Here is a 21,663-nt window from a genome sequence, read left to right on the forward strand (position 1 = left end):
CAATATGAGCAATACTGATCTCCCCTGTAAAATCTGTATAAGATGAAAGCAAAAAAACATATTTCACAATCCGTGATTAATTTTTCAGGCCCTGAATTTGGTAAGGCCCGAAGGATAAGGCATTTTATGATCACCTGGAGATACTGCTATGATCCATACAGCTCCTCCCCAAAAAGTCATTAGTTCTGATTTGTACAATTATTGCTAATGGCTCCAGTTCAGGAAAATACTTTAGCATACACTTAAATCCATCACTAATCAAGACAGCACACAAGAACAAGTTTATCTTTGAAGTCAGTGGACAATAAGCACATGTGTATGTACTATCCTGAACAGGTAAGATTTGCCTTTATTGATGCCTGTATACCTAACATGACTAAAAAACAGAATCACATTTAATTCCTGAATTTTCATCTTGTTATATCAATACGCTTTCTGAACATCATTTAAATATTAGTTGGGAGAAAAAGATTTACCTGCAACATAGGCCCAACAGTCTTTTTATTTGGAATAAGCAAGTAAGTCTGTCAGGACCATCCAGCTGCTTAACGAATTGAGAACTCTGTTTAATTAAGTTCTGACACATCCATATCTGGGAAAAGCAAAATGCACAAATATGATCAAAAACCCTGTAAAAATTAATGTTGTTATTCATTATAGGCTGATTGAAATATTCTTATTCATTTTGAAAAAGCACCTTACTCTACCAAATGTCCCAATAATGCCAATACATGGAGAAAGACAGGACTCAACATGAGAGAGGATATAATATTTTGGCCTACATAAGACACTATGAAAACATGCTGTTCATAAGATTTTACAGTTTATAAAATAAGATTATGTTTAGCACTGTGAATTATCTAATGAGAATGCAACATCATTAACCAATAAAATATTTCTCTAGTACAGGTTCAATTAAGCCACTAGCATAATAACCCATGCTTCAATTACTGGAGTCACATGAGTATGTTAGTATGTCAAAAGCTAAACTTTTCATTATAAAAGTAGTGTCTAGACCTCATGTTGCAAAGAAAAGCTTTAATATAAGAACTGATTATAATCAAGAATGTCTACAGACAACCTGAAGTAATAACTCTATAAGTCTCCCTATACATCTGAGACCCACAACTCAAGGAGGCCTTGCCACCATGGCAACAGAAGATTGACTTGTTATGAGAAAAGAGACTAGCACAGCTGTGACTATTTGGGAATATGTCTGTACAATTTATGAATTCTGTGTGACATTATGGACCCTGTGTGTCTGTGCCAGGCTGCAAAATCCATTCAGAATGTGCAATCTTTTGACTGTTTCTCTATGCTGTGTTGAGATTGCAAAGGTTGGTGGATGGACGGGCAAACATGACAGCTGAAGTTAAGTATCCAATCACTAGAAATCTATACACTATAGACTGGTCCCTGCTCAGAAGACTAGCCCCTGCCTAGAAGAATTAAATTAGCAAGAAAGAAGTTACCTTGACAACAAAGTCACCTCAGGGGTCAGAGATGTAAAACCCCATTTAATTGGTTTAACAGTTAAACATTATGTTTAACCAGTTAACCAATTAAAGGGGACGAGCAGGGACAGTCCCTGCCAGTGGGGTACCCTGGCTCCCCCCAGACAGAGGCTGCACCAGACCCTGGAGCAGTTCCTGCCTGCAGAGCGCCCAGGCCTTCCATTGTCAGGGGCTGCTCCAGATGTTGGAACAGCTCCTGCCTGTGGAGCACTCAGGCCGGCTGTGGCAGGTGGAAAGCAGCTGTAGCACCCGCTGGTTAACAGTTAACCAGAATCAGTAAGCATCATCTCTTAAGGGTGATGCTTACCAGTTACCCTTACAACCAGCAGGGGTTTGGGGAAGCCAGTAAACTATCACCTGACACAGGTGGTTGAAGGATCTAAAAAAACCACAAGTTGTTGTGCTCATGGGCTATTTCCTCCAGTCCATGAGGGAGAAGCAACAGAATATGCAACAGTCAATGGAACTGGGGTCTCCCTGCCTGTCTTCCTCAAACCCAATGCAGTGATGGCACTAACAGACACGCAACACCTTTTCAAGCATATTATGCATCTGTCAAAAGTACGTACATGACATGAATTTGCACACTAGCTGAAGAGTGAGTTTTACCCCGTATTTAAACAGCAGCATCACTGCCTGTTCTGTAAGGCTAGGCCTGACTCCCCCCTCCTAATGTTGTGAAATGGAGAATGTCACAATGCCACTTATTCAAATTTGGCCTCCCCACTGCTCCATGTGCCATGTTGCAACACCTAGAGTGGGGAGCTGGGCCCAGCCCTGCAGGAGAAGAGCTGCTGCTGCCAGGAGAGTGCGGGGATAGGCTTGCTCTTCACTGAACTAACAATGACTCATGCTTCCTTCCCCTCAGCCTCCACAGGTACAAAACCTGGTTCAACATTGCCCAGGTGATTCACACAGGATCACAATGAAAGGATGGACTAGTGAGAGACACTGCAGTTTAAGATGTTCATTTTTGGTACAATCTATACTCCCCCCAGGCTTTATGTGATTAAGGACAAAAGCAAAAACACATTAGACTTTGTGTGTTAACTGTTTCATAAAGCTGCATGCCCTGAGAAAGTTAACCTGACTAGAAGCTTCTATACTTTGGGAAGAAATTCTTGCAGAGGGGTAAGTAAGTAACTGGGGTAACCCAGAAGTTAGTACTGGGCCTGAGGATTCAAGGCACATGTGCTGAGGAGCTCCATTTCCGAGAAGGGTAGCGGATCATCCATGCCAAAGAAACATGCTAAAGAAGCAAAGGAAGGACTAATGATGCACACTGATGAGACTCTAGAACAGTGGTCTCCAACCTTTTTAACAACACGATCACTATTTCAATTTAAGTGCAATGTAAGATCTCTCTCAAACCCAAATACCCTTGCCCAGCTTCCTTCCTGCCCCTTCTTCGAGGCCCTGGCCCTGCTCTACCCCTTCTCAAGGCCTAACCCCACTCACTCCATCCCCTTCGTCCCCTATCCTCACTCAGTTTCACCAGGCTGAGGTAGGGGTTGGGTTTCAGGCTCTGGTTTTTGGCCAAGGAGTTTGGAGTGTGAGAGGGGCTCCGAGCTTAGGCCAGGCTGGGGGACTGGGGTCCAGAAGGAGTTTCAGGGTGCAAACTCTGGGAAGGAGTTTGGGTGCAGGGGAATTCATGTCTAGGGCAGGAGGTGGGGTATAGGAGGCCGTTTAGGGATGCGACAGGGGTTGAGGAAGCAGGCTCTGGCTGGGCACTGTTTAACTGAGATGGCTTCTGGGTGGAGTTAAGGCAGGCTTACACTTGCCGTGGCCCTGCATCTCTCCTGAAAACAGCTGGCATGTACAGCAATGGCTCTATGGCGCCACGTGCTGCCCCTCATCTACAGGCACAGAGCCCACAGTGTCTACTGGCCACAGTTCCCCATTATTGATCAATGGGAACTGCAGGAGTGGTGTCTTCAGATAAGGACAGCATGTGGAGAACCCCTGCTCTGCCTCTCTCACAGGCTGAAGGGACATGCCAGCCACATCCAGGAGCAGCAATTACCACAGGGATAATTACTCCAGCCACAGAAGGTTAGGCATTATAGAACTCACTACTCAAAGAATTAAATTTAAGCATAAGAGAGAAATGAAAATTATGAAATGCACAGACCAGTCAAAACCCAAAAATAACCCACTTTGCAATCAGTAAAAGAAGTAACAACAACCCCCTCCCCCCATGTAGGTGTTGGGTCAGGAGATGAGAGTGAAGGACAGAGTGTGAGAGAACAACAGAAACACACAGTGTATGAGAGAGACAGAGATTTGCATTTCTAAACTCCCTCTATGCCCTTCCCTCTGTGTGGAGACAGGGTACAGAAGTGGCGGGATGAGGGACACCCTGGCATCAGTGCCCCACCTCTTCTCTCTCCCACACCCTGCTCAGCAAGCAGGAGGCTCCCAGGAGGCCAGCTCCAAAGTACAGGGCAGGAGCAGCATGACAGTGGGTGGAGAGGCAACTGAAGTATGGCACTTGTTAGGTTCCTGGCCAAACCTGTCAGGATCACCTGGGCAGAGGCTCCAAGATCTACTGGTAGATCCCCATCTACTGGTTGGTGACCACTGCTCTAGAAGCTTGGCAACCTGGAGATCCAGAATAGCAGAGGCCTGGACTACCCTCACAGAAGTCCCAGTGAGTAGCCACGAGAGATGCTTAGTAGGATCTGTGACAGCAGCTAACATAACCCATCCTTCCAAGCAAATTCCTCTCAACTGCTGAGATAGATACTTCCCCACCACCCTACTTCTACCTCCACTTCTGCTGCTGGAAGGAGGACGAGGAGAAGAGGTCCCCATAATGCTACTTCTGCCTCTCTGAGGTACGTCTACACAGCAACATTATTTCAAAATAACTAGTTTTATTTTGCAATAACTTAGTCTGTGTCTACACAGCAGGCAGTTATTTTGAAATAATGTTGAAGTACTGTCAAGCTGGAGGACTTCTTACTCTGACTCCTGTAACCCTCATTGTACAAGGACTAAGGGAAGTCAGAGGAAGAGTGTTCTGTTTCAAAATAAATGCTGTGTAGACACTCCCAATTTCAAAATAAGCTATTTTGAAATAAGCTATGCAACTGACATAGCTTAATTTGCACAGCTTATTTCGAGTTAAGCCCTGCAGTGTAGACGCATGCTGACAGGGGAGGGAAATGCCCTGCTGTCACCACTCAAATCGAATAAATTGACAAAATATTTATCATAATTCCTCAAATTCAAAGCATTTTTATGAAGCACTGTAATATATTAAAAAACCTGACTACAATAGTACTTATGAAGGGCAAATAGCATACTCAACAATTTGAAATTCTCTTCTTGGTTTCTTTCTTTGGCCTGGATTTACTGATAAAGTTTTATGATTTTTTTAATGTTTTAGGCATTTTCTTTAATGCCTGTATTAATTACTCATTTCCTCTGAAGTTAATGTAATTAGGCTATTCTTTAAATGGGAAATAACTCAAGACTTGATTACACCACATTAGTACCTTCACACGGAGAAAATAAGGGGTAATAATGGGCTTTTTATATTGAGCAAAGAAAGACCTAACAAGAACCAGCGGTTGAAAACTGAGGCGAGACAAAGGCAGTAGTGAATGCTTCAAATCAAGACTGGATGTCTTTCTGGAAGATATACTTTAGCCAAACAGGAGTTATTGGGCTCAACACAAAGGTAACTGAGTGAAATTTAAAGGCCCGTTATATACAGGAGGTTAGGCTACATTATCTAATGGTCCCTCTGGTCTTAAATCTCTATGAAACACCTTGATGTCATCTGAAAAAGTCAGGGTTAATTATCAGTTTCCTAAGAGAGACTATTTTTAATTATTTATACCTATAGTAAAATATGTTGATATTTCAGGTTTACAACAGAACAGAACGAGAGGGCAGTGAGACTGCTGCAACAGAAAAGAAGTAGGAATGATATCATGACTGCTTAAGTGATTTATGTGATAAGAAAAGGATACCTTGAACACACAGATAAATTCTGTGAGAAGATCTGAATACCAGTCCGAATGATATGGACTGGGAAATGGCACCCATTCATATAAAAAATAGTCTACCAGCAAGTTTTTAAAATAAGTATTATCTGATTTCCTATAAGGGTAAAATGTTCAAGATAATAAATGTCAGGAGAAACATAAGGCAGTGGTGGTAAAGCATGCATGTTAGGACTGTAGAAAACGCAATGCTTTCACATATAAGCTTTAAAGGTCCGTTTTTAATCAAGCATACAGTAGAAAACACTAGGACTCCTTAGGAAAGAAATGATAGATTTAAAGAAATTGCTGAGGACATGGGACAGTTGCCACTCTCACCATATGCCATTAAGTTAGATACTGGGAAACCAGTGAACCACTGGGAATACAGGAATGGCTTTCCCTCTTAGCTAAGAGCATAAATAAAGCAGCATGTGTAGGGAAATGCAAAATACAAGAAAATATATACTAATGTAAAAACTGGTTAGAAAGTCTTATTAGTGAGCATATTCATTAATAATTAGTTTAATGTTCTCCCACAATCTGAATAACAGTTACATCTCTTTTCTTACAGATGGTCTCCTTTGATAAAGGCTGGGGATTTTTCAAATCTATATTTTAATGGAGCACATGCAAACAATCTCCTTTTGCTTATTTCTTTTATATGCACCTTCACTATCAAGATCTGAATAGTATGCTCTGGGAACAGCACAATTAACTCCATGGTAGGAAGGGAAGTTTATTTTTCAATGTCGCACAAAATAATATCCATATTAATTCTCAGAACTAGGCTAACAGTCTGCAGTCATGTCTTGTCAGGCTATTTTTTTGTAACATGCCATATACACGGTTATAAAAAATGAATAAGTTTAATATACTATTGTATACATATACAGGCACACCAAATGCACAGTGCACTTTACAAAACACATTTTAAGATGACCTATTGTAATTCTTCATTGAGAAAGAAGGAGATTCCTCAACTGAGAAGTTTTAAGGTATGAGAAATGTTCACCCCATGTTTAAAAGTTGAAGCTGAAAAAGCTTTTACTGCTAACAAGGAAAAAAGTGTATTCCACATATATTCAAAATTTTCCAACAGTCTTAATAGTTTCATATCAATACACTTTAATATTCAAATCCTCTTTGCAGGATTTAGACTTCCACAGAGACCTGCTATCCTTATCTGTTACTGTAAAAAACTCAGAGACCTCATATAAAGCTTGTGGGAAGAGAAGCTAAAGAAAACAGGGGTGGGAGGAGGGAGAACCCAATGCTAACTAAACTAGTTTCTCATGGTGGCAGTTTGCATGCATTTTTCTGATGAGTTATGTATACCATTTATGTTGCTATTCAGAAGTGTTTCTCAAGCTTTCTGCTAATTTTTAATATTTAATTATATGTACAAGATGGGGATCCTGTGCTATTATATCTGAATGATCATTCAAGAGGAAGTACAAAAGAAGAAAGCTACACACAAAAATCAACCTACTTTAGCTCTCTTCAAAACTATAGGATATATCTCCCTAGCCCGGGACTCTCTTGTCTTGCAACATCTGTGGTCCAGCAGAACCACGGATGATACTAGACCAGAGAGCCCAAAGGCTGGGAGGTCTAGTAGTGTGGATAGAAGCCCCATGGCAAGGGGGGCTAGTGGCATGGCCATGAGCCCTGCAGCACAGCTGGGAACCCTGCAGCAGGAGGAGTCGGTGGCGTATCCGGGAGCCCTGCAGCACAGCTGGGAGCCCCATAACTGGGGGCCAGTGGCACAGCCAGGAACGCAGCAGCGCAGCCAGGAACCCAGGCAGTGGGGCCAGCAGTGGCTGGAGAACTCCAGCCCCAGGGAGCCCTGGCTGGGCCAGCAGCGTGGGGGCGGGGCCTGAGCCTGGTGGCAGCAGCCAGAGCCCAAAGCAGTAGAGCCAGAGCACAAACAAAAGCCTGGAGGCAACGGGACCAGGGACCAGGACAGAAGAAGCCAGAAGGCCCTCCTTTAGGACCAGTCAGGTTCCAAGGGAGGTCCAACCTGTAGATTTTTTTATACTTTTTCAAGTATAGCTACATGTCTAACAAATGGATATAAAGGATAATTAAGCCTATTCTGCAGCCTCCCTACGTATTTCTGCTGAATGAAGCAATTCATAATTAAGTGTCCAAAATATGCAAGAAATAAAACTAATTACAGTAAAGTAAAATATGTATTGGCACTCACCAAACGCTTAGAATCCTCCTTCTGTCTATAAAAAAACAGAAGTTGACGTACTAAAAGGGTTAGATTAGCTCCACTGGTAATGGAGACCGTTCCTCCAGATTGTGCCAAATTAGCACAGCAATCAAATTCACTTCTTTGGATGGAGTACTTAAATATTAAAAAGAAATTAAAATTATGTTCTGACAACATATTAAAATATACATGCAGGATTTTAAGCTACTAATTTTGCGTTTCTATTTAATTGAGAAGTAAAATGAATGGACTATTTTGATTTCATATATTTGTTAAGAATCCAAGTTATACAAATCCCCTCCACCGCATTATGCAAATTCTTTATTTACAATTTGTTCTGGAGATTCATGTTAAGAAATAACATTTAATATAAATGGACTCTAAGTCAGAGCCCACTGTAAACCAGTTCATAAACAGAAACAAGCCTTTTGCAGAATAACTGACCCATTACTATCTTGAAGAAGCCCCTTCCAAACCAATCTGTCACTGAAATTATACAAAGAAATCTGTTTGTGTTCAACACTATAAAAATGCCATTTAAATCATTTCATTTTCAGAAGTGCTAAGCAACCATAGCTTTTCTTCATGTAAATGGCAGCTGCAAGAACATGGTCCAGCAATGCCCTTCTGTATGTACTTAACTTTAAAAGCACAAGAATTCCCACTTAAGCCAATGCTCATTAAAAGGTGCCTTTTAAAACTAAGTCCAGACTGAAAATAAAAATAAAAACTTTTGCTTTTCACTATTCTTACATAGGTTTGCAGCATGCTTACTTACCACAGGAAGCTAGCAATATCAAAAGTTGCTCAACAGAAATGACTAGGACTATCATATTAAGAAACCCCAATTTCAATTAAATTGTTTTACACATTCGTGTTATCCCAATCTCTCTCAATTTAGGAGAAAAATACCTACTTGGTATTTTCTGACTCTATACCCCCGTACAAAGGACTGGATGATTATTGCATTTTTCAGCCTTCGTCTTTCTTCCTATAAAATGAAAGAAATAAGGCAGTCAAATATAAAAGATGCTGAACTGATTCTAGCTTTTATAATGTTAGCATGTATATTTGAATTCAAATACATTTTTGTTTTCTGTATACTTTGTCCGAGTCACTTTTGCTTATTTATGAAAATGAAATACATCTTTACCAAAATAATAGAAAGGTGCTTATGATTTATACATCAGTGACAAGTATGCAGATCTACATAATTTAGTACTACCCATTAAGAGATGCCTTTTGTTTATAAAAGCAGTGTAAATTTATAGCAGGATATAAGCAATTTTTAAACATCAGCAAGAATAATATGAAAATGTCAGGATTTGAGGAACAAAAAAAGAGTTTTCATATCTTATTAAACATAGTGTTTTAACAATACACTTATTAATGACTGATTCAAATATGATAATACTGTTTACCCTGTGATCAAGTGGTCAGCCAAAGTTTTGGCCTTTTAAGATAAGAAATAAATGTCATTCCAGTATATTCTTGGTGTAGTCCTACTTCCTCTAAAGGGATCCTTTGCTTCTAAAAGATGAGATCTCATGCTTCAGACTCAGAAACATGGCATGGATATAGGAAAAGATACTTCTTCCCACAAAAATTAGACAAGATGGAAAACATTTTATGGAGTCTTCTCAGCACCCAGAAATATCTTCAAGTGTCATTTCCTTAAGAGACTTAATTTCTGCAAAAAGGATTAAGCAGGAAGCCAAGCTGGGATGGCTCAGGTAGTAGGGAAGAAGTTTAACTGTTTCTACTCCTAGCACAGCCAAATAAGGTGCTAAGATGTATCCAAGGGAAATGTGTGTAGAATTACATTTCCCTTCATGTCCATATAATTTGGTAGGATGCATTTATGGGTTGGGGGAAGGATAAAATTGCAGGTAATTAAGTAAGGAGCTCTCAAACGCAATGGTTAAAGACAGGGGAAGTAAGAAAATCACGCAACAGCAAAATCAGGTAATTTTTTTCCCCCCTTAAAAAAACCCAGTGAAACCCACATACGTTTTTAAGGCCTACACAGGCAAAAAAGAAAAAAAGGCTAAAGTCTGATGCTATTTAAATTTTACTGTAGACAAACCAGCCATTCTTCTTATTCTAATTTACTAGTGATTAATTTACCAAATATGGTTTTTCCTGTTTTCTAAGGCATGCAATTTTTTGAGATGAGGTGGCAAAATAGCATTAAAAGAATTTCTGAAAAAACAATTCAATATCCATTATGTTGCTGAATCCCAGGTCCCCAAACAGATAGCCTGAATATTCTAATATCCAAACAAATTAATTCCATGCTGGCCCCAGACCAAAACCTAACATTTTAAATACCAAAGATTTTAGGATTTTAATGGGTGGAAGGGCAAAATTAAGAAAAAACTTCTGAACCTCAACTATGGAGAGGCAACACCTCTCCATATCATCACAGGGCAAAATTATGCCACAAGGCAGATATATTTTCCATCTCTGCAAGTAGGGGTTTCATCCTAGAATATATAATTGTCAATTAGTGACCCATAATTGTGTATGTTTAAAGTCTGAGGTCACTACTGAGATTTCATGGCACGCATTTTTTGAAAGCATAACTGATTTTGCTCTCAAAGGACTCATTCTTTTAAAAACCTCTTTTACCAAGGGACTTTTCTTTTTTACTGCAAAATTAATATTTGTAGAGATATATGTTATACAAACATTTGTGTGAAACATACACAAAGTATATTCCTGTAATATGCCTGTACACAGGGATTTATTTATGATGCAAGTATTAGCAGCTGCAAGTATTGTCACTTAGCAAACAATTTCTCAAACACAGAATAGTACTTTTGTATGTTGGTAAGGACTGACAGATCATAAATGGGAATTTAAGATAAAACATGAATGTGTAAATTCAGGACATAATTGTACATCCAACTTAACAACCAGATCCTTCTTGTCCTCAAAACCCAGTAACTAATATAATTCGCTATTTTATAATAGAACATGTTACCACTCTAGCAAAAGCCAAAGCACAGGTATATGAGTCCAGTGTTCTTGTTCATGTTCTTTATCAGCATGAAACTGTTCTGGTACACATGGTTGTCTGAGACCAATTATCTAAACTTAAAGTAGTATTTTCACCTTCCTTAACATAGGGACTAGGGATGTAAAAACCCAATGTGTTTAACCAGTTAACCAATTCAAGCAGAAGGCAGACAGGGGGATCACTCCAGCCCAGCTGGAGTTGCTCCATACCTGCCGCAAGCAGAAGTTGCACCAGCTGGGCTGGAGCTGCTCCCACAGAGCCCCACAGACAGGGGCTGTTCCAGCATCCCTGCTAGAATAGCCCTTGCCTGCTCGACACCCGGGCCCTCCACAGAGGGAGGGTGCCCCAACCAAGACTCCGGAGTAGCCCGCTACCGTGGTGAGGGAGGTTGTCGTGGAGCAGCCCCTGTCTGCAGTGGGCTTCCAACAGAGCTAGAGCAGCCCCCTGCCCACGGCAGGTGGGGAGCTGCTCCAGCCCCCACTGGTTAACTTTAACCAATAAGCCTCACCAACCTAAGTCAACAAAAAATTATTTCTAATCCCTTTGTATTATTTTATCATCTCGTTTGTTCATTAAAAAGACAACCGTGTTTGGAATACAGCATTTTCACCCTAACCATTTATATTTTTTTCATAGCTAACTCTGGAGTAATTAACCATGGCAACACAGGATTGTGATTTAATTGCAGGTCCAAGTATCATTATTATGATAATATCTATTCCTTTTACAGTGTTCTTTCATCATTAGATTTCGAAGTACTTTACGAAGGAGGTCAGTATAATCTTTTTACAGATGGGAAAACTGAAGCACTGAAAGGGGAAGAGGCTAATGGCAGAGTCCAGTATAGAACTCAGTTCTTCCGAGTCCCAGTCCAAAGGGAATCATGGGCTAAGCGTGAGGATGTGAATGGGTAACTGGTTATCTGGTGAATAGCAGCCTAACCGAGTGATTCTTACAGTGACTGGTTAACCAGTGCCCAGGAGCAGCTGGCCATAGACCAAGGGCTACTCCAGTTCCATTGGGCTCACCATGGAATGGACTGGCACCCCTAGAGGGATTAGGAGCAGCAGCCTCTGCACTGGCAGCCCTGCCTGTGGGATCTGCCTAATCGGTTAAAAGGTTAAGCAGGATTTTACATCCCTATTTAAAAGCAGCATAAAGACAAAAAGTCCTGAACATATAAATTCCTCTTTCCATTACAGGCTTAATCCACCATTCATTCAAGGCAATGGCAAAACTCCCATTGACTTCCGTGGGCACTATATCAGAGCCTAAATGCTCTTTTTAGGTTGTTTTTGTTAGTAAATAGCTCTTTGAGAAAAATATTCTATGGGGCAATCTAGGGGAGGAAGTGTTAAATGTCTGTGTTGATTATAATATACTGAAGAACAAAATGTACATAGAAAGTTAACAATGAAAAAACTATAGAACAATTTCAAGTAAAAACAACTAAGATACAAGATTTCAATTATCATGCTGAAAGAAAATTACAAAATACATGCAAGCTGTTTTAAAAGACATTATATTCACCTCTCGTTTACGCCTTTCTTCCTGGGTACGATGCAGAAGCGAAGCCTTTTCTTCCTAGAAGGGGACAAAAAAATTGCTGTAGTGTTTTCACGCATAAATTCTGGTATTTGCATAAAATAATATATGTTTCTTTTTAAATGGTTCACAGTACAGAATACATTCCATGTTCAAGAAATGGTAGAAAAGTTACCTATTCACATATTCACTGTTAGGAACCCAGATCTGATGCAATTACATGTGCATTTACCATCTACTTCTACCAATCCATTTGAAAGTTCACACACATTAATGAATTTAAACTCAGAACACATACCTATAATTTAGAAAAATATTATTCCTATTTTACAGATGGGAACCCAAGGCAGAGGGAGATTAATTACCCAATCCAGCAAAGTACCTAAATTGGTGTAATTGTAAGACTGTTATATGTATGGTTAGTACTTGCTTGGAGACAAAGTGACGTTTCCAAGGTCTGTGGCAAAACCAGGAGGCCTGAGTTCTATCTTTGAGTCCCAGCAGTTTTTGCCTTAATCAATCATTAAGTTTTCTCCATCCCCACAAAACAGTGAGGACCAAGATGTCAATAAATGGTTTCAACATATTGCCAGCATGAAGGATATTTTTACATTCCGACATAAAAAGCATCAAGTATTTTTTAATTATTATCATCGAGGATCAAATTAAAGCTATGATGCACAACTTCCAGGAAAATGACTGCACAAGTATTAAAAAGATATGAAGGAGTATATTAGGGATGTAAAATCCCATTGAATTAGTTAACGGATTAAATGCTAAGTTTAACTGTTTAATTGATTAAATAGGGGCAGGCTGGAGGGGGCTGCTCCAATGCGGAGCAGCAAGGGGGGAGGGAGGGCTACCAGCTAGTTTTACACCCCCTCACTGCTGGTTCCGCCCTGAGAGGTTGTGACTCCAAGCCCACATGGGCTGGAAGCCGGAAGCCCTCTCTTCCTCCCACTTCCAGACCCAGCCCTCACAGGCTGGGAGTCAGCAGCCCAATGGGGCTGAAACAGCCTTCTGCCCATGACGAGCCGTGGGCTGCTCCTGGGAAATGGTTAACCCATTCACACCTCTAGAGTACATGTGGGAACTTTAGAAGGAAAATATTATTAGGTGTGAAGAGCAATTAGAAAAATATACCTCCACAATAACCTGCAAATAAGCTTTTAGGCTAAGGGCCAGCAAGATGCAACCTATGGGTTGGGTCTGGCCCTCCAAGCTGCCTGCGGGGCTGCAGGACCCTCAGGCACAGAGCAGCCCCATGCCACTGTAAGCAGCTGGCTGCCTCCTGTGGCTCTCCGCTCTAGGCACTAGGGCAGAGATGCTTCCCATTAACGGTGGGGCTTTCTGGTTAATCACTTACATTTCTACCTCACACTAACAGGCGAGCTCTCACACTGGAATCCTGCCTTCCCTCCTCTCTGCCAATATCCACGGCCTCACCCTGGGATCCCACACCTCCACTCAGAGTAGCCAAAAGCAAAATCCACTAGACCCACCTCGCTAACTGCAGAAGCATATCGGCTCGGGCAGCTCCCTAGCCAGCATTGTTCACATCACGGCAAAGGCAGCCCGCGCAGCTTCCCAGATCAAGCAGCGCCCTCTCTGGTTGGGACTACGTGGGCACTGGGGGCCTGGGTGCTGCTGGGAGCCATGCGCGAGGCATAGTCCCTGCGTGCCATCCACAATGCCACCCTCATCTCTGGACTGGCAGCCTCAAGAGCCTGATTAAATAACTTTTTCAAAATATTTTGCAGGCCAGATTGGGGAAGTGCTTCAACTGCAGATAGCCCCCAGAACGGGAGTTTGAGACCCTTGACCTAAACAAAATAATTTATTTAAAAGGATCTTTTTCATTCTCCACCACAGTCCACATGTGGAGATACCCAAAATCACCTTTTTCTTTCTCTATTTCTATGTACTCTCTCATTAGTCTACAGAAAAATTAGCCAAAAATCATAGTCAGAACATACTACTCCCAAAATAAACTAATCAATGCATCTGAAGTAAACTTTTTTAATTTTATAAAAAAATGTAATCATTTCTAAACCAACTGTCCTCAATCTTTGGATGCCAAGAATACAACTGTAAAAACTGAAATTTGAAAATAGACAAACTTTGATTTAGGGATGTAAGTGACTAATCGAATAGCCGACTATCTGATAAGCAAAAGTGTATTGGATAGTCAACACACTAGTCGACTAGTCGCTTCCCCCCCCCTTACCACAAAGAGGCAGCAAAGGGGGGGGGAAGAGAAGGGTGTGCTGGAGGGGAGCTGGCTTAAAAGCCGGTTTCCCCCCAGTCCAGCACCGTGGGAGGTGGCAGGGGTGCAGCGGCCCACTGAGGCTCCTGTATATTTCAAAGAGCAAGTGCTACACGGATCCTGGGGTCAACAGGGAGTCCCCCACTGACCCAAAGCTCCATGCAGTATTTCATTCTTTGAAACATATGAGAGCCCCAGCGGGGACTCATACATTTTGAAGTTGGCTGCCGCTGCCTCCCTGACCCCTCCCACGGAGCTGGAGGAAACCAGCTTTTAAGAGAGCTCTCCCCAGCACCTTCTTCTCTTCCCCCCACCCTTGCTGCCCTCCTGCTGGGGCTCTTGTACATTTCAAAGGAAGAATGCGCTAGTCCTTATCAACTAATCGAATAGTCGATGGAAATCCCATCGACTCTTCAATTAGTTAATCAAAATTTAACATCCCTACTTTGATTAGGATCCTTTTATATAATACACTGCTAAAAGAAGTAAAAAAATTAAGTGAACACTATCCTCTAATTTCTTCATATGGTACAACAGACTTTAATACAAGGCAGTCAGACACAAAGTAAAATACTGGAAAAAAGAAAAGCCAAGTGCCAGAAAAAACTGTCCAGTTTAAATGGGATTTTAAAACTATTTTGTACAGTTTAGTAGAGGAGGAAAAAAATCCCACCACTTATTCCTCATAGACTTCAAGGTCAGAAAGGACCATCAGGATCTTCTGGTCTAGCCTCCCGCACATTGTAGGACACAAAACCTCACCCATCCATCTATTACTTCTGTAATAAACTGTGTTACAGAAGTATCCAAATCCTGATTTAAAACTTCAAGTTACAGAGATTCCACAATTTATTCTAGTTCAAATCAGCAAGTGACACATACCACACATTGCAGAAGAAGGCAAAAAAAAAAACCCACCCTCTGCCAATCTGATCTCTATAGGCAGTATTTTAATTTCCAAAGACACTGAGTCTCATTGGTCTCCAAAGAGAATTGTTTCTGAATATTTTAAACAATAAAAATATCATTAAATTGGTATATTTAAAAAAATAAGATTTCAAATGGAAAGAAATCCTCTCTCACTGCCACAGTAAACGTTTCTGACTGTATCATGTAAAAAGACAAATTGAAATTAATAATATACCATGAATAAAGTAGATAAAAGGGTAATTTTGATAGCATGAACCAAATATGAATCAATTGATAATCTGAGTTTTCAGCTATTTCCTTGAAGAGTATCAATTGCCAGAAAAGAGTTAACTCCAGTGATCTACTATATCTGGTACTGGAGGAAACTCTTAGTATCAAACGCCTGTAAAAAATACACTCCCAGTGACACCTGTCCATCTGTTTCACTCTGCAGACAAAGCAAATAAGAAAACACTCCTGCTCTAAAACATGTAAATTTGTAATTTTTCACATTTCAGGGCTGAAGGGAAAACAAAAGAGAAACAAAAAGGAAGACATACTGAACTAAAGATGAATAGGCATGGGTGAGGAATGAAAAGGGGATGGGAAAGAGACAATCATGATACTGTGAAACCTGTGTTATCTGGCATGCTCGGGAATTAGGGTGTACTGGTTATATAAAAATTCTGGTTATCTGGGGGTTCCATCAACCTAGGAAAAACCAATGGGCAATAATAGTAAAACTCAAGTTCTTAATATTGGTAGTTTTGTAATGTGAGGCAGATGGTCCCACATTTCTATTTTGAGTTAAAGATGATTACTACTTCTTAATAAAAAATTGTTAAGCCAATTATGGTAAACCAAGTCAGGCCTGTGCGCTTGAAGATGTGACAGTATTGTGGCTGGAGGCAATGCCAGTTAAAGTTTTCTGGCTAACAGAGTGCCAGATGATAAAGCTTTCACTGTACATAAAAAAAAAAGATACATGGACAGGAAAAAATGGCAAGAGGGATTGGAAGCCCAAAATCAATTCTCCTTATAGCCTACTTCCTCCCATTCCCCCATTTGTGGCCCATCCAGTTTCAGAAGACTAATGATTAGTGGACTACCATGTAATTAGTCCATTTCCTCATGCTTGAATGAACACATGTATAAACAAATATAATATTAAAATAATATTAAAGTTCTTGATCCAATATTGTATAAATATTTGAAGTTATTGTATTCAAAAACCTTGAATGTTTAGAGCCGCGTTTCTCAAACTATGGGTCCCCGACCCCACGGGGGGTCATGAGCAACTTAGAGGGGGTTGCAGTATCACAAACATTGAGAACCCTTGGTTTAGAGTATAAACTAGATATCATGAAGTAACTAACTTTCAGGGAACAAATACAATTAGATGCGTAAAACCTGGTTATTCAATGACCAAAGGGGGGGCAAGACAACAAATCTCAATGTATTTGCATTTTAAACATCAGTACAATGGAGTTATAACAAAGATTAAATAGCACATTTATTATGAAAATACAACAAACATCTCCTGATCGCTACGCTTGACAACACCCGTCTCTGTGGGTAGGCAGGCCTGGCTCTCCCCCAGCCACTGGGGAGGGCCAGGACAATGCATGGCGGCCCTAGCTTGCCCCCTCTAATCCAGCCTCCAGGCCAAGGCCAGCCCCAGCTCTTCTCCACTCCCACCCCCCAACCTGTATTTGAATTTGATCCCTCTGCCTCCATTCCTGCACTCACCATTCTCCCTAACCTCTCCACCTCCCCACCCTACACTGACTATCCCTACCCCAACCTCCTTCCTCCATTCCTACACCCCCATCCTTCCCTAAATCCCACACTCTATTCCTATATCCCCTTCACCTCCACCATCCCCCTTTACTGCACTGCCCATTCCCACATAGATCTTATCCCACTTTCCTCCCTCCTTACAAACACCCTGCCCCCTCCCACGAATATGTCGATCTTTGTACCCCTCCCCTCCAGGAGCACCACCAGGCCAGGCAGCACCACAGGAGGAGCCACAGCCCGTCCCCAGCCCAGCGTTTCTGAATGGGCCAACTGGGGCAGCTTTGTTCCATGGCAAGCCCAGGGAGCTCAGAGTGCAGAGCAGAGGCTCCAGAGAGCTGGGGAGCAAGACCTGCCCAGCTTGCAGCAGGCCCAGTAGAGCGCACCTAAGCCCAGGCCACACAAAGCCAAGCCACACAGCAGGCACGTGGGCCGGACAGGCTGGGGGGCATAGGCAGAAAGACACTGGTTCAGGGGACTCAACGGGATAGGGCTACCACCCCACCATTTCACAAAGCAGTCACGTGGTCAGGGCTCCTCGGGATGCCGAGTGACATGATGACATCACTCTGTTATCCTACAGGAAAAGTTTTGAGAGAGATACAATGGAGTTATAACAAAGATTAAATGGCACATTTATTATGAAAATACAACAAATATCTTTTTGACAGTGAGATCTATTTGGCTGTGAAATAACCTCACCTAAGATATTTAAAAAACCAGACTCGATAAAGCATCAGTAACCAAAGACGTATTAGGTCAAGTACTCCAATTCTAACATATATGCTCTACGAGTAGCTTAATTTATAGAAAAAAATCTCAGTAATTATTTGTATTACAAGGCCATCTTTATCTAGTTATTAGGGATGAAACGGAGTAACTGTTTAAATGGTTAACCAATAAGCATGAGCTTTTCTGTTACAGTAACAGTTACATGCCAGCTCCAGGCCCTGCTCCTGGGGAGCTGGCTGCTGCCCTGTACAGCTGCCTCTGATACGGGAGTGAGGCCACCAGCCAGGAGCTGGCTCCTGACACACACTGGTTGCCAGCCCAGCTCCTGGGGAGCTGGCTGCACTGCAGGCTATGCAGCATATACTTTATACTGCAGAGCCCGCAGCATGTAACCGCTAAGATTTTTAACGGTTACACGGTTACCTAATTCATTGCTTTTTAACATCCCTACTAGTTACCTTTTTTTGCTTTTGCATTTAGAATTAGCACACCGGAGGAAGGACAGAGTAGAGCAAGTTTCACTAGCAATTACAAAATCTATCACAATATACAATAGAATCAGTCGGTCAAAGACTAATGTAACTGTGCATTTCTGCATTCTCATTACTGATGCTGAGTCATATTTGGATTCTTTCAAATACGCTGTCAACTACAGTCCAAGCTTTTTTATCCAGCATATTGGAGGCAGAGGGGGTACCATTAAGTGAAAAATACCACTAAACTAAGAGCAAGTCTGGGCTCAGGGAGGGGTTGCAGTGCTTGGGATTAGGGTATGGGCTCAAGGTACAGAGTAGAGGCTCAGAAGGGGGCACAGCCCTGGTGCTCCTGACAGAAGTGTGGCTAGGCAGCTCTGCACAACTGTTTCCACCCACGGGTGCCACGGGTGCTAACCCGGCAGCTACAAAGGCAGCACCATGGGGGAGGGGAAACGGGAGCCAATGCTTCCTCCCCCACGTGTAAACATGTAACTGCTGAAATTTTCAGCAGTTACATGTTTCCACAAGTAAACCCATCTCCCCTCAAGCTCTATGAAATGGACTCATGGACACAAGGGTGCATAACTTGTGGTATGCTTGGGACAAATTGCTTCATGTAACCTATCAATCTTACTGTCTTAATTTGCTGGGTCTGTTTATCTAATTTTGGTGTATGTATCATTCTTCTGTGAAAAGTTAGACATATGGAGTACGGGATGGTTTATGGTTTTAAAAGTGTGAATGCAAGCCATCAAGGGTATTTATAGGTGATCACCCATACATTGAGGGAAAGAGCCTCTTTTCTCCTTTGAGTCCAAGCAGTGGTTGGTCTAAGGAAGTCATATGGCCACCCCAACTGGTAGAGGCTCGCCAAGTTATTGTCCACGTAAGGGTGAAATGTAGAAACAGAATTTCTGCCCAAAGTGGAATCTATAAAAAAGGAGTCAGCAACCTACGGCTCACTAGGGAGCCAAATATGGCTCTTCTGGAGCCCCAAATCAGCCCCCTTTTTCCCCCCACAGCAGGGAGCCAGCGCTGGCACTGCAGCCTTATGGCCCCACTCAAGACTGGAACACCAGCGCTGGCTTCCCATAGGGGTGGGGTAGCAGGGAAAAAGCCCCAAGGCTCCGCACCAGATCCAACGTGCAGGGAACAAACAGGCTAAAACTGACTCAGTGCAACAGCGTTTTCCTTCCCCTTGCATGGGGGAAACCAGGAACCAAATATGACTCCTAGAGCTGCTATTTTTTTCTCCCCTCGCCCCCAACACAATTCCTGCAGGCCTCCCCTGCGAACCTTTCCTGGAGGCTTCCTGCCGGCAAATGGGAGCAACAGGAGGCATGTTACACGGTGCCTGCCGCACAGCACGAAAACAAGTGCCCCCCCCACCCTCTCACTTACCCCACCCCTGGCTAGACAGCCTGCTCTCAGTGTCCTGGACAAAATCCCCCCTATGCCCTGCCTCCAGCCCCCTGGCCAAAATCCACCCCTGCCTTCTGCCCAAAATCCCCCCGCCCATTGCCCTGTACCCAGACACACACACCCTGCCCTCTGGTCCATGGACAGGCACCGTCTGTCCCCTGGACAGGCAGCCAGCCCACAACTCCTACCCCAATGGCCTGCCCCCCAGCCAGACCTCGCACCCTCGCCCCCTGCCCAGATCCTGCACTCTCATCCCTATCCCATTCACAGGGAGCCCTGTCCCACACACTTAACTAGACATGTAAGCGACTAATCGACCAGTTGACTATCCAATAATCAAAAGCTTATGGGACAGTTGACATACTGAGTTGTCACTTCCCCCCCTTGGTGTTGCTTCAGAAAAAGGCAGCAAGCATGGGGAAGAGGAAGGGATCCTGGGGGGAGCCAGCTTAAAAGCCGGTTCCTCCCAGCTCCATGGGAGGGGGCAAGGAGCAGCAGTGGTGTTCCAACTTTGAAATGTGTAAGAGTCCCTGCTGGGGATTAAATTTCTGTTATTTTAAATTTAAATCTACTTTGCTCTGCCTGTTTTCACTTACAATCTTTTACATCCTACTGCTTGTACTTAATAAAATCACTTTTATTTACTATCAAGCCCAGTGTAAATAATTATTACTTGGGGGAGCAATAATATCCTCCTTTCATTGTGAAGAGGGCTTACCTAAATAATTCATTTGGGGTTCTGATCCAAAACTGCATTTTCCTTGGACCTGAAAAGTTTCAATGTCTGTACTGTTTTTCAGCGGGTGAGGGGAAGGGAAGAGATCTCTGCTCTTTGCCTTCGCTGGGGGAGACCAGCTGAGCTGGCTCAGCAGGACAGGGTGGTAAGCCCCAGAGAGCAAGGTGGCGAACGTCAGTTGCTTTGTCAGTGCCCTGGGAAGCAGCCCCCAAAGGATCTTCTGTGACTGCACCCCGTCACAAACCCATTTTAACATCCCTAGTTTCATACAGCATAGAACACACTGTCAGCACTTATAATCTCTGTTCAACCCACTCTTCCAGTGGAGAGTCAAAACTGTCTCCCTGCAGCAAAGGTCACCAGTAACCATTTTTGCAGCCTCCCCATATTCGGTGAATTGAGCCTTGGAATGCCAAATGTAATAAGCCCAGTACCGCTACAAAAGCAGCTGTTGTACCAGCAAGAAAAATCTGATATAATGCAGTCCCCAAAGCTGTTAAGTATAGCATGAGAGAGTCCCAAATTCTGAAGTGAATGTAGAAGTGCTTCAGACATCTGGAATCCTGTACATTTCACTTATCAAGCACAGGAAGCAGATAAGTGGAGAAGAGCTAAGCAGAAAAAAGTAGACTAAGCACAAGTGACAGGGAAAAGACCAAAGCAAGAAGACAAAAAAATACGTAAAGACAAAATGGAGCAGATAAAACAGAACAACAGATTAAACCAACTCAGGCAAGAAAGTTGAAGGAGAGAGCAGAGAAACAAAGAGGCTAAGGAAGCAGACAGAGGACACATCATACTGTAGGAAAAAGGCTCATGGCAAGACAATTAGTAATTACAGTCACCTCTTTAAAGTAACATTTTAGAATACCAGAAGATAACATACAGGTCAAACCTCTCTAGTCCGGCAACATCCATAGTCCAACATGATTTTAGTTAGCTGGATGTCCACTTATGGGTGTGGCCAAGTTTTCCAACAATCCCCTAAAGTTTCTTTACAGCCATCCATCCTGGCTACAGCACTGGCTGAG

The 21,663-nt window shown here is 42.4% G+C and overlaps 1 protein-coding gene across 1 annotated transcript in view; it reads right to left on the reverse strand.

Annotated features, from left to right (window-relative positions):
• Positions 1–21,663, reverse strand: part of UBE3C (ubiquitin protein ligase E3C) — a 178,711-nt gene that overhangs the window by 149,620 nt on the left and 7,428 nt on the right. The window contains exons 2-5 of the mRNA XM_075922749.2: positions 12,280–12,333; positions 8,644–8,718; positions 7,716–7,862; positions 477–592 (exon numbers count right to left, since the gene is read on the reverse strand). Of these exons, the coding sequence (XP_075778864.1) occupies positions 477–592; positions 7,716–7,862; positions 8,644–8,718; positions 12,280–12,333 (392 nt within the window). The remainder of the gene's footprint in view (positions 1–476; positions 593–7,715; positions 7,863–8,643; positions 8,719–12,279; positions 12,334–21,663) is intronic.

Source organism: Pelodiscus sinensis, chromosome 2, assembly GCF_052426305.1.
Source record: "Pelodiscus sinensis isolate ZL-2025 chromosome 2, ASM5242630v1, whole genome shotgun sequence".
NCBI classification, from domain to species: Eukaryota; Metazoa; Chordata; order Testudines; family Trionychidae; genus Pelodiscus; species Pelodiscus sinensis.